We start from the raw sequence: 14,422 nt of genomic DNA on the forward strand, positions 1-14,422 counted from the left end.
GTGGTGTAGGTTGCAGACACGGCTCAGATCCCGTGTTGCTATGGCTCTGGCGTAGGCTGGCGGCTACAGCTCTGATTCAACCCCTAGCCTGGGAACCCCCATATGCCATGGGAGCAGCCCAAGAAATAGCAAAAACACACACACACACAAAAAAGCAATTGCTTGTTGGAGAGATGATGGTATTTTAAATATGAGTTAATTTTTCTCAATATTTAAGTTAGCATAAATTTGCCAACAAGAGACTCTGAAGGACAAATAATATACTTCCAGTAAGTACTTGTTTAATGTTACTTTAGGTCCATTTAGAAAAGGTATTTCTTTCCTCAAAAGCTTAATGTGGTATCATCAATAGCTGTATTATTCAGGCCAAGGAAAATATCTTCTAAATATTTGCCTTGTTTTCAGGAAATACTCATCCATATATATATTTTTTTTTTTTTTTTTTTTTTTGTCTTTTTGCTATTTCTTGGGCCGCTCCTACGGCATATGGAGGTTCCCAGGCTAGGGGTCCAATCGGAGCTGTAGCCACCGGCCTATGCCAGAGCCATAGCAACGCGGGATCCGAGCCGTGTCTGCAACAGACACCACAGCTCACAGCAACGCCGGATTGTTAACCCACTGAGCAAGGGCAGGGATCGAACCCGCAACCTCATGGTTCCTAATTGGATTCGTTAACCACTGCGCCACAACAGGAACTCCAATATATATTTTTTTCATCTGTGTCATTTCCCTGTTACTTTCTATGATGGCCTCTTCATGCTGCTTTAGTTTAAAAGTACTGAATGTGAGAGCTGATTTAAAAACTACTATACACCTCCTTAGCCATTCTCCTGGGAACTGATACTTCTGAGTTGCTTTCTTTTATATCCCCTTTCCTGAAAATATTGCCCAAGGACAAAATAGTTGAAGCTTCCTGCCCATTTGTCTTTAACTTTGGCTTTCTCAGCACACATCTCTGTGTGCACAGAAGCATGATTGTGCCTCAAAACACAAGTACTTCTGATTGTGGCTCTTAAAGTACACATTTATCTCAGAGACAGGTCATTTACTCTAATATTAAAAAATAAGGCCTGTTGTCACAGTTTTTCCCTTAGTTTTCTTAAGATACACCAAAAATCTGGAAAATTCATCTTTTTCCTTTAAAACTTTTCTAGCCAAGGAGATTTTCCTTTCTAGTGTCTCTGTATATAAGTGCAAAAAAGGATAATTTTTTTGTTACTTTGTTTTATTCTTTAATTCATAAGATTCAAAAAATTAGATTTGATCCTGAAAAACAAATCATACAAAGCATGCTCATACATACAAAAATATATTTATAGAAAAATACGATAGAAATGGAAGCTTAGGCAACTAATACGTACAGTATAACCCAATACAAAAAGGGAGTAAGAGGGAATATTTTGTTCATTTTTAACAAAAACAAAATGTGTATGAAAAATTAAGCATTTACATATAGTAGCAATTGACAGACAAAAGTTACAAACGATAAATGTCATAAGTAAAAATCATTGCTCTTCATGAAATAAATCCTTAAACTTTTTTTAGAAATTATTAAATACAAACATCTGCAATTCTTCAATAATCTTACTTTCTTATTAGAATATTTTCTCATAAAGGAATAGTAGTTATTGATTTCTTACTGCTTGCTCACAGCTCTTAATTCAAGTTTTTTTTATCAGTCCTTAAGATTTATAAAAATTGTATCCTGAATGGCAAATTTTGGTGACTTAGCAATTTTTTTTATAATTAATGGGATATGATCTGATTTTAATGGAATTTTCCAAAATATCAGAACCAAGCAGAAACAGTGTATCATGGAATGTTATGTTTAATCCAGTAGACACATAATGCTATGTTGTAAAAATGGTCGTTTTTTTGTTTTTTGCTTTTTAGGGTTGCATTCATGGCATGTGTAAGTTGCCAGGCCTAGGGGTCGAATCAGAGATGAAGCTGCCAGCCTACACTACAGCCACAATGCCATGGGATCCAAGCAGTGTCTCTGACCTACATGACAGCTCACAGCAACAGCCAGGCCAGATCCTTCCTTAACCCACTAAGCAAGGCCAGGGATTGAACCTGCATTCCTATGGATACTAGTTGGGTTTGTTACTGCTGAGCCACAACAGGAGCTCCTGAATATGGTCTTGGTTTAGCTTCATACATAAACAAATGCCAAATTTTGAATGTCTTCATTTAAAAGGTTTAGATTGATAAAAAGCAATTAACGGCAAACTTCACAACAGAGCATTAAGCAATGATTTAGCAAACTTCACAACAGAGCATTAAGCAATGATTTAGGCTTAGAGTTGACAACCAAGCTTTTCAGAAAGAATTGTAGAAGCAATATCTTTCTTCAACAGCTTCAGATATTAGAGAACACAGTGCTTCATCAGAGTGATCCAAAGAAATTGAGATTTGGCTCAAAGGCCAACAAAGTTAATAATGAAGGCTGACTTACCTTCTCTCAAAGTGTATTACATTCTTTTATTCCTTAAGCTCTTTCTCATAAGACATAAAATTGGAAATGGTGTGCCTTAGTAGGAGGTCTGAAGTCATTATTGAAATAGTCGACAGAATATCTTATAAAATTTTTCTGCAGTGTGGCTATTATTATACCAACATATCACATAGACAATAACGGACGTCTAATTCTGCCATCCTGAGTCCTCATGCTGGGGAAGAAAATCTTCTTTTGAATCATTAAAAATTGGGGGAAAAAAGATGGACTTGACTATTTAGTTATCTAGTTTTGGAGTGGAAAGCTATCTTCAGTAATATAAAAACATCCTTCTGAGCTCCTATTCCATCCCACTTCATCTCTCATTTGCTAGCTCCTGCTAGCATTCTCTGCTCAGTAGAAAACAAAGTCAAGTCACAGCGGCTGCCTTTTGTGAGGCTACTCAGAGGAAGAAGAAAGAAACAAAGAGCAAAAAGATAGAGTTGTAGAGAATTTAAAGAAAACAAATAAGGCATATGTACACTCGCGCTCGTGCATACACACACACACACAAAGAGGTAAAAGGGAAGGAAACATTACTGGGTAAAGAATCATAAAATCACAATGTTTTAAAATTTTGCTGGTAGGTATTATCAGTCTTCCCTATTTTGGAGGAGGGGTGCTTTTTAGAGAGATGGAAAATCAATTCCGAATTAATAAGGGTCTTTCTCTTAAGCTCCTCCTGAAACTAAAAAAGAGGTAATTAAAAATCTGACAGCCTTCCTGTAATTATAGCTTTTATGCACATGCAGTATCGTCGTTTTTTTTTTTTTTTTTCTACCAGAAATGGTGTTAAAGTGCTTTAATACACTACTACAGGGGGCTTAAGAATTTAAGATCTTCAAGGAAATCTTTGTACCTGATGCATCAGCTCCTTTCTGAAGGAGGCCTGTGTGGCCGGGAGAGGCCTAATCCAAGACCCTTCTGTTTTTTCTATGAGACGGCCTGTGTGCACCTGTCAGAGGTGAAGCTGGTCCGCATTGCTAATCCCTAGCTCTCTCGGCCTCCCTTAATTCCTGCTCCATATTTCAAGCGGTATTTGGAAATTGCCACCTGTTCCTGCTGCTTACCCTTTTCATGCCTTCACGCGATCGAATGAACTCCCGTCGCAGGCTTAGCAAGGCAGGGCAGCCCAATAGCCAGACTAGGGGGTTTAGGGCCTTTAGGAGGTAGTCTCATTAGGTTGCCTTTATCCCTAGATGGAGAATTTGTCCTTCCACTCCTCTGCAGTATTAGGTCCTTCTCTAGTTGTCCTCAGCCCGGGCCCTGAAGCTGTGATTTGCCAGGTGAGTGTTACCTGGGAGTGGGGCAGCTGCCACAACTGGCACTCAGCCATTTCAGAGGCTCTAGCCTCTGGCACTCCTGGGCAAATAAACTGTGCCGCCTGGGCCAGAGTCAAAAGTGGTGCTTTAAAATGCAAATACAAACTCCTCCTACGTTTGTTGTCAAATCACTTCTCCATGATTCCCAGGCAGGCTGCGGATTCTGCGCCTGGGAGAAGGGCTTGGGGAACATTCCTCGCCTGTGCAAAAATAACCCCCGAACACGCAAGCCAAGTGATCCGCAGGGGCCTTTGCAGCCTGTGGATACCCGCCGGGTGGCAGCTGTCCCCTGGGAGCCCGGCGGGCCGGCTGTACTCCCCCTCTGCACGCCTGGTGGCGAGAGCAAGCCGGCACCGACTTTGGGAGTTCCTTTCTGCCTTGTATGGAGGGCTGCTCTGGGCCCGTCTCCGCCCGACTGCTCTGACGCCCAGCCCTCCAGCTGCCCACCCCCAGCCACCTCCCTCTGACTTGCCGGGAGAAGCCAGACGGAGCCTCTCTCAGCCACAAGTCTCTCCGCCTGCTATCCCCCTTTCCTGCAGCCACCCCCACCCCCTCCCCGGTGCCGTCACCCCTTCTCCGCCCCCGCCTCCTCCCCCGCCTTCTCCACGGCTATCGGGAGAATAAATCAGGGAGGAAACGGGGAGGGAGCGAGAGCGCGCGAGCGCTGGCGGGCTCGCCCAGGTCTGTTTCCAAAGTCGCCCTTGATGGCGGCGGAGGCCAGGCAGCCGCGGTGGGGAACAGCCGACGCACGCTAGCGGGTCCGCCCGCCACCATCCCTTCCCCTGCGCGGGGCTTGGCCCCTGCTTCTCCCCCTCCTCCCCTCCACGTGAGCCCGCGCCCAGGCTCCCGGCTGCCGGCTCCGGCCCAGGCGTGCCAGCCCTCAGACGTCTGTGGTCCGGGCGGACCGTGCTCCTTCTCCTCCTTCGGCGGTTTCTAGCACTGGTTCTTCCCCTGGCTGGGGAGGGAGGCTAGATTGATCTTCGATCGCGAAGATGGCTGCTGGCTGCCTGCTGGCCTTGACTCTGACACTTTTCCAATCTTTGCTGATCGGTCCCTCATCGCAGGAGCCGTTCCCGTCGGCCGTCACGTAAGTCGCCGGCCCCGAACCAGGCAGGGCGGGGAGTGCTGGCTGAGGGGTGCTGTGGAAGCAGGGTGCGGGTTCGTTTCTGGAGTTTTGGGGCTTTTCTGCTCGTGGGGGTGGGGAGTGAGTTAGGCTTGGATCCCAGAGGCCAAGCGGGAGGTGCGCCTGGTTCGCCGCTGGAATGCGCACGGAACTGGGCGTCTTGGGGAGCCTCGGCTGGGCCAGGTTGTCCAGGAAAATATCTACCGACGCCTCAAGGCTCCTCAGCCCATTTCTAAAAGGATTTCTTGGTTAAAGAGTTTAGCTGTACTGTGGGAAAAAGTTTCCAGCCACATACCCACTCTTATCAAACCCAGTCCAATAAAAAGTTGTGTTTTGATTGGGTATTTTGCAAATAGGTAATTGCAGCCTTGCCAAGGGAGCGTGGACTTCTGCACTTGGCCTCTGGCTTGCTCTCTAATTGCTATGGTATCCAAACTCCTTTGGATCCCAAATTACTGGGCGTGCTTGACAGCCTTTCTGATCAGAAGCGTGCTTGCTCCTCGACAGAGATGCTGTCCACCCCAGGGGCTCGCAGGTGCTGGGACCCTGCCATCCAACTTCCTTCACCCTCTCTTTGAAACATCTAAGTGCCAACAGACACGCGGGTCCTGTTCTTAGAATGAATAGAACCAATTCTTTGGGGGAGGGACTGAGCATTTCTAGAGTCTCCTGCAATTTTCTCTTATTTTTAACATTTCTAAAATAGCTTTAAAAAAAGAGAAAAAACCTCACTGCTGTTCTGAAAATAGAGTGTTTAAAGGTAGCTAAAGAGTCACATGGCAGGAAGGGAATGAAAAATAATAATTCTCTTCTAGGCTGGGAAAAGAATCAGTGGCACATAAAATATATATGTACATATATTTTTTAAATGCGCTGACTAGTCTATCAGGCATTCTGGGAAAGCATGTATTTTGATTCTTGAAGCTACTTTAAAGCTTTTAAGAGTAGGTAATTGTAAATGGGTGAGTCACTTTAATGCATTTTACATAACAAAAACAAAGCCCAAGGTAGCATTCCCGTATTTTTGCTTTTGGGAATTATTTGCTGTCCTTTGTTGGCTGAGTGCTGAATGCTGGAATTTTGGGTGGTACTAACCTTACATCTTTACCAGTTGAAACCCCGCAGCTATTATTTAAGATCAGCTTAGTACTTACTACATTGGGTGTCAGTCCAAGAATCTGAAGGGTGCAAGTTCTAACCCTGAGAAGGGGAGTGTCTCATATTTTTTGTCATTGATTTACAGGCATGTTCCTTTTTTAGATAATCTTCCATAAAAAGATTGCAGATCATTTTTGTTATGAAGCAAAAGGGTAAATGCCATCTGTAGATCTTTCTTTAATTGGCAGGATGTTCTAAGCAGATATTTTGAAACATGGAAAGAGTAAGAATTACACTAAAGATGCCTCAAAATTATTCACTCTAATTAGGAAATTACACTTTTATTTATTTTTCACATCTTTTTGTAGCTTGGCCTGTAAAGCAAGAACTCAATGAGTTGCTTGCATTTTGTGTCAAAGAAGTGGCTCGTTAAAAAGGAGTCAGTGTGTTCAGTTTACACATTAAATTTTTTTTAACTGACGATTTATCAATATTTCTATCATTTGGAGGGAACACATCATCACACCATTGGGAATAACTATGACTTTTTAAAGATACAACAAAATACAACCTTTTATTCCTGAACAGACCATGGTAAATTATTAATGTATAAATCCTAGTTGTAAGAAGGACATCTGCAATAAATGCTTTCCTAAATTTAAAATAGCTCAATTTTCATGGTCAGAAATTTGCTAAAGACAAGAAAGAAAGTAAATACTGGGTGAAAATAGGAATTAGGAAGCCACAATTTCTTCTCTTTGAAAAGATTGGAAATTTTTTACCAATGAAAATTTAAGATATTTGCAAATAATATGAAGTATTATTTTGTAAAAGCTTAAAAAAATATTTTGTAGAGCTAAGTTAGTCTCTTGTAGGAAATGTTAGCAATATTGTTGTAAGACTACTGCATTTTTAGTATTTTATTTGAGAAGTTAGTAACCTCATCTCTGAGGAGAGGAGATATGATAGTTGATGTACTACTTCATGTTAAATTTATGAATAAGCTTTTTGAAATGAAAAAAAGTGTTAATTTTATCAAGATGTGGTGCCATTTGAGTTCATATGGAGAATTTATCACAGATAAATCTCAAATCTTTGGGAGAAATTGTAAGTTCATTAAAAAACTCGGTACAAAGATTGTATTGTCACTAAAGGTGAATTATTGTGCTTCTCTTTAAGCATTTCTCTGGACATCATTAGTAAATTATTTTGATTTTTTTGATATTTTTATTTTTCCTGGAAAAATGGATACAGGTTTAATTATCAGAAGAGGAAGAATATGCCAGCACAGTATAAAATTCTGTTTCTGCCAGCTCTCATTGGAATGGTACCTGAATTAGAATTAGTAATGCAAAGTTTTTTGTTTGTTTATTTTTTAAGAGTATTTACAGTAACATTTAGGGCTTAAGTACTGTAATAAAACATAAATAATCTATTCTAAATATTTAAAAAATTTTTCTCCAGTTTAACATAGGTACTCATATATTATATTCTGAACTAAAATAGTTAAACTGTTGTAGGAGTTAACACTAAAATAACTTTTTTTTTTTTCAGACAAAGAAAGGAATTTGGGTAGAATTTTTTTGCTAGATTAGGTTTTTCTTTTGGAAATGCTTGTTTCAATAAGGTGTGAAACATAAATATGCCATATGGTAGCAGCCACCTATGGCGTATTTGTTTGTATATAAACGGGAAAAAAATCTCATTTTCATGCTAGAGTATGCACATGTTATATTGATAGTTTAAAATGTAGTTTTCTAAAAGGGAGTTCTCCCTTGTTCTAGAAATAATTTCTTGGCACATATGTGAAAACACTTCTATTTTAAAACTCAGGATAATATGTATGGTAGCCAGTATTGTAATGTTAATTTAAAGCTGTCAGTCCTAATTTTAGAATTTATTTACAAATCAAGTTTTTTAAAAGAACACATAGTTATAACTATAGTTCATGTTAAACTTTTATCTCAGTCATTATTAAAATGCTAGTCAGTCTAGAATAATTGACTGAGAGCCCAATGATAGGTAGGGTTTTGAATATAAACTATGTAATGAAGTAAATATATTGGTAAGAATTACAGGTATCTACAGGAAATAAATATAACATCTCATAAAATAGTAGTACTTTGTGTTTTAACTACTTAGGATATAAATCTTTTATCTATTAGACATATTTATATTTAACGGCTATAGAAAATAAATTTCTCTATGTTGTAACATAAGAGTGACTATCTTTTTCGTGTGATAGAAGTGATACTATTCCCATTTGGTCTTAGCAATTTCTGTGCATTTACTACATATAGAAGGAAATGTGCCTTATGATAAAAGCAGTGAACATTAATAAACCCCCTTCTCAAATCTTTGATATGTTTTCATCAGCTTAACCACATGACAGTATTTATTCCACAGTGTATGTTTAAAATAGGCAATAGTAGATATATTTTTTTCCAGAGGAGTAGTAACATGATATTATAATGTTTAATTTATTAATGTCTAATATCCACATATGTGGACTGTTCATGCTCTCCCCTTGTGGGGGTGATCCACATATATGGATATAAGTAGCTGTTTGCACTGGCATTAGAATGAGTGTAAGGCAGACTAAAATGGGTTTAGTCTGAAAAAACATTTTTGGAAAGGCACAAGAATCTAAGCTTATTACAGCTTATAAAAGGAAATAAAATGTGCCTTTATTATTTTCTTCTGGATTTTACTGACTTTATTTAATATATATAAAATTAGAACTGATAGCAAGTTGTTCATTTTGAAAATAGGTAGAACTCTCTTCAAAGAAAGCTTACATCATAGACACTTTCCCAGTATTTCTGTAACATTTGTAAAATCATAAAATATTTTTCCTTCTAGGGTTTGTGCATGGTGAGGTTTTGCAAAAACATAAATAACACTTGCAAATTATGTATTCAAATTTACTATTTACATTTTGAAGTATATATTCATAAGAAATAACAATGCATTTAGGAATTTTAAAAATAGTACAAAACTTGTGCCAATAGCAAACTATATTATTTAATTAATGTGTCCTTTGGAGCATCAGTATATATACAACACATGCATAGAAATTTATGTTCTTATTTTTCAGTAGAGATGCAAATATCCAAGAAAGCAATCTGTTCTGAATTCACATCTTGTACTTACTATGTGTCTTCAGTGGAGATTCAAATGGTTAATATGAAATGTAATTTAGGCACATTGTCCAGTTTGTTGATTTCTTTAAGTGTTTTACATCTATAGACATAATCAGTTCTGGCATGAGCATACTTAGAAGTTTGGTGGAAAAAAAGCAGAATTTGTTTCAGTATTTCTAAAGAGTAACATGTTGTTGTTAAAGTAACAGCCTTCCATCATTTGTAGTAAAAGAGCTGCTGTCCTAGTATTTTAAGAAGCGTGTAAGCTGCTTACCACAGGGAAGTACTTCTGTTCCGTTCCATCTATTCCACCTTTACTGAAGGAATATCATATGCATCAGGCACCATTTCCCACTGTGTCAACCAGTCCTTCTTTTCGTGAACTATTTTATTTACGCCTGTAGTATGGCAGCTGTTTCCTAGCCTTTCATATAGTTGCTTTCCAGTAAACTTGGGCACTGCCCTGAGATGGCCAACCATATAGCTTATACAGGTTTCATGTTTTCTCCTGTTTTTCCATGTTTCACGAAACATGGAAATGATGGTGTCGTATTGTTTACAGATTTGAAGGAAAGAGGTGATTGACTTTACTGTCAATTGAGATAAAAATGGTGGCACTTTGTGAAAAGTACTGTATTTACTGTGTTTGCCTTGAGGTCCAAATTATATTAACATTGTATAATTATATAATTTGTCCAAATTATATTAACATTGCATAATTATATAATTTGTCTAGTTTATTTTATTGTAGTATTTAATTTTTATGTATCTATATCTTTTACTAATCTATATCTTCTTTAATCTATATCTTTATACATTATTTTATGTATTTTATGTATCTATATCTTTATGTATCTATCTTTGTATATCTATCTACCTGTAGATATACACACATGTATTTTTTTAAAACCTCTTGAAGGTGTTTGCTAGGGTAGAACCTCAGTAAGGTAAGTTTATTAACAAAGGTGCATGTTTTGTGATCTATGCCAATCCACAACTGTTTGTAGGGATTAAATCTCATTCAGAATATGTTTATAACACCAGCATATAAGAATAATTTGTCAAGAGAATCAGATGAGGTATTCAAAATGTTCAGGTTCTGTAAGATAAGTTACTAACATAATTGATGAGTGACAAAGGAAATAAATGTGATTCTAAAGCTAGGTTTGCCATCTAAACAAAACAGAGAAGAGACTATTGCATTTGAAGTGTTTGGTGCTTGTTAAAAGGTCTGTGCATACTAAGCACTTTTATCTTTGCCATTTAGATGGGGGATACTTCGAAATTTGTATGAAATATTTGGTGAGACATTTTAGGAATGAAGGATAAATGTGAGCAGGTTTTAAAATTTTATAGGTTTTTCTTGTAGGCTCTATGTGATTTGCGGTAATTCTGTTCTATTGCTCCTTTAAAATTTGCCATTTATATGGATTCTAAACAGATGATAAACAAGAAAAAGATTGACATTGTGGCCTCAACAAACTGGCATGCTTTTGCAGTTAATTTCAATAATTCAGAATCAGGCTGTTATATATGAAGCAAGAGTTAAAGTTCTCTTTGAATACGAATGTGGAATATTTCTGGCTAAATGTTATTTTAACATTTGCTTCTGCTGCTTTTTTTTAACCATATGCTTCTGCTGAATTAAAAAAATTAGGATATATTTTAAATTCTGTATCATAAGTGGAAGAACAATTTAAGCTAGAAGTGATGGTAGTGGAAAGTAATGGTGTCGCCCATTTTAGACGATTCAGGTTTGGGGATAATCTTACTATTTATCAGAAGTTCTTTCCCTTGAGTAATTAAAATGTATTATGGTAGTTTCCTGGCAAATTATGAAAAATAATTACTGTATTCTTTTATTCCAATACTTAATTGCTAATTCTCACTCTCTTGTGCACACACAATTACTGTTAGTCATAATTTATTATTATTTGTACAAAATATCAAATCAATGGGGAACACTTTTTGTTTTGTTTTCCATCAGAATGCATATGGCTGTTAGGGGCTTCAAGTCTCCTTCAAGGAGATTAAACCCAAAAGCCTCTGTTCGTGTGTCATTGTAATGCCCCTTCCCTCACCTTGACTAGCCTGGGCAGCGCTCTCCCTGCTAGAGAAGAAATGTCGCTCATTCTTCACCAGCCACCATATAACCTGTTCCCCATGCAAATAAGGTATCCTGCCCAAGACCAATCAGAAGATCAAACTGGGTCTCCACTCAGGTCACATTATGGGGTATGAAGACTATTGCAGAGTGAGTCACGCCCTCTTTTTTTAACGTGCGTGTGTGTGAGCCCTTGCTCTGAAAATGTACTTTCACTTTAATAAATTTGTAAAATACCTTCCGTTCCAATGCTTTGCTGTATGGCAAGATAGGGACTGAGGAAACTGACTGTATCATGACCAGACTTCAGTTGTGGGTTTTTCTCATTTGAATCTTCACTTACCTTTTCTGGGGACTTCCTCCGCTACTCGGTTTTTCTCTCGCTGTGGAAACTGTTGAGGGATTTGGATGCACTGATAAATGTGTAATACATAATCAATACTTTGACCAAAATTGTCACATGGTCTAGATTCTGGTTCCTTTTGACATTTGCCCACATACTGTGGGGATAATTGGGGAAAGAGGGAGAAGAACTAACGAGATTGTTTTCTCTCCAAGGTACATACTGTCAGTCTGTAGAAAGGGGTGGTTAGACATTAATGATGTTTTATTTCGAGGGTCAGAGAAGGAATGGCTCAGCAAAATAAATGGGCTTAGACACATTGGGAAAATGTGTTTTAAAAAAAGTAATCAAGAGGCTTTGTGGTGAAGACACTGCAGAGTGGATATAAGTGGGGCAGACAAAAGAACCTTCAGATTTACAAGGTGTGAAATTACATTAAAGATGCTAATGGTGGCAGTTTATTTTATTTCCTTCCCCCCCCCCATTTTCCATGTGAGCTTGGTTATCCTGGAAATGCTGTTTCCTGACATATTTAAAGGAAACAGCATTTTTAGAGACTTAAATATCCGTATATGGAAATTCACCTTAGACATCAAAGCCAATAAAATTGTTAGATCTCAAAAAATAGAAGCAGTTAAACATTCTTTTTTTTAAAAATAAAACCCTGGGAAAATGACTCATTGGATAAGAAATGTTAGTATAACACTTTATTAAAAGCTTAAATGCTAATAATCAGCAAAGAAATTCTGTTAGTAGAGTTCCCGTCGTGGCTCAGTGGTTAATGAATCCGACTAGGAACCATGAGGTTGTGGGTTTGATTCCTGGCCTCACCCAGTGGGTTAAGGATCCAGCGTAGCCGTGAGCTGTGGTGTAGGTTGCAGACAAGGCTCGGATCCCGTGTTGCATCAGCTACAACTCCGATTAGACCTCTAACCTGGGAACCTCCATATGCTGCGGAAGCGGCCCTAGAAAAGGCAAAAAAACAGACAAACAAACGAACAAAAATTCTGTTAGTAAATTTCTCCCATTAGATTATAAGAAATGAAATAACTTGTATGTTCTAGGCCTGTAGGTAGTACACCGAGGATAATTTCGACCTCTCAGTACATAGTACATCTTATTAAAAAAAAAAAAAAAAGTTTTAATTCATGCTGTTTCTTTTCATGTCTCCTGCTTCAAAGCTGTTTAAAATCAAATTTGATTTAATTCAGTGATCAATGTGATTATTATTCAGTGCAAATTATGTAGTGCCCCAAACTACATGCTGAGAATCCACATTGAGAAAGAGAATCCCCAAGGAAGGCAGTCACAACTCCAGGCTGGCTGTGAAGCAGTGGAATCCAACCAAGCATGACCAAGGAAAAGCACACAGCATGATGAAGAAATACGCAAAGGCTGTTTCATGTCAGGCATAGGACCCCTGGGTGGGGAGAGATGTTAGTGGGACTGGACCGTGAGTTTGAGTCTAAGATGTACAAATTTTGCTTCCTACATGACCCAAAGGGTAGTTGGATGGTATCCACAACATATGGACATCTGTGGTAGCCCAGCTCAGTGTACTCAAACGGATTTGATGTTTATCCTAAGAATTTTATTTTTTTATTTTTTAAATTCTAATGATTTTTATTTTTTCCATTATAGTTGGTTTATAGTATTCTGTCAATTTTTTACTATAAGGCAAAGTGACCCAGTCACACATACATACATACATTCTTTTTATCACATTATTCTCCATTATGCTCCATCTCAGGTGACTAAACATATTTCTCAGTGCTAAGTAGCAGGATCTCATTGCAAATGCAATAGTTTGCATCTATTAACCCCAGATTCCCAGTCCAACCCACTCCTTCCCCCTTCCCCCGTGGCAACCACAAGTCTGTCCTCCAAGTCCATGAATTTCTTTTCTGTGGAAAAGTTCATTTGTGCTGTACATTAGATTCCAGATATAAGTGATGTCATATGGTATTTGGCTTTCTCTTTCTGACTTACTTCGCTTAGTATGAGAAACTCTAGTTCCATCCATGTTGCTGCAAGTGGCATTATTTTGTTCTTTTTATGGCTAGGTAGTATTCCATTGTATATATATATGACATTTTCTTCATCTCCTCATCTGTGGATGGACATTTAGGTTTTTCCATGTCTTGGCTATTGTGAATAGTTTTTCAGTGAATGTACAGGTGCATGTATCTTTTTTAAGGAAAGTTTTGTCTGTATGTATGCCCAAGAGTGGGATTCCTAGGTCATGTGGTAGTTCTATATTTAATTTTCTGAGAAGAATTTTAAATTAAAAATAAAAGTAATGGGTTTTGAATCATAGCATGTAGAAGATGAATCTAAGAGGACCAGTATTTGAGGTGGGGACAATGAGAGCATTTCAGAGACTATTGCAGCCTCCCAGAGTAAGAGATGCCCAAGGTCTAAAAAGGATAATGGTGGTGGGAAGGCAAAGCAGGGATAAAACATAATGTAGAGGTCAGTTTTCAGGGGCTCATGGTAATGAGATTGGGGGAATCTGAAAGAGAGAAGTGTTGGAGATGACTCCAAATTCTTTATCAGGTAGCTCATGTTATACTGAATTTCCTAAAGAACACAGAAGGAATAGCAAATTGGTGTTGAAGTGAAGGTAATATGCTTACTGTTGAGTTTGTAGTGTCTCTGTCGATGACTACTCAAAATGGCATTTGGAGTTCCCGTTGTGGCTCAGCAAAAACGAATCTGACTGGCATCCATGAGGATGCAGCTTTGATCCCTGGTCTTGCTCAGTTGTTTAAGGATCCGGTGTTGCCATGAGC

The 14,422-nt window shown here is 38.3% G+C and overlaps 1 protein-coding gene across 16 annotated transcripts in view; it reads left to right on the forward strand.

Annotated features, from left to right (window-relative positions):
• CACNA2D1 (calcium voltage-gated channel auxiliary subunit alpha2delta 1) overlaps positions 4,275-14,422 on the forward strand; it is a 484,869-nt gene continuing 474,721 nt past the window's right edge. For 13 of the 16 annotated variants that reach the window (XM_013979783.2, XM_021102221.1, XM_005667682.3 and 10 more), the window contains exon 1: positions 4,298-4,906. In XM_013979783.2, the coding sequence (XP_013835237.1) occupies positions 4,812-4,906 (95 nt within the window). In that variant the 5' untranslated portion in view covers positions 4,298-4,811. 16 annotated transcript variants of the gene reach the window in all.

This window comes from Sus scrofa, chromosome 9 (assembly GCF_000003025.6).
Source record: "Sus scrofa isolate TJ Tabasco breed Duroc chromosome 9, Sscrofa11.1, whole genome shotgun sequence".
Classification (NCBI taxonomy): Eukaryota; Metazoa; Chordata; class Mammalia; order Artiodactyla; family Suidae; genus Sus; species Sus scrofa.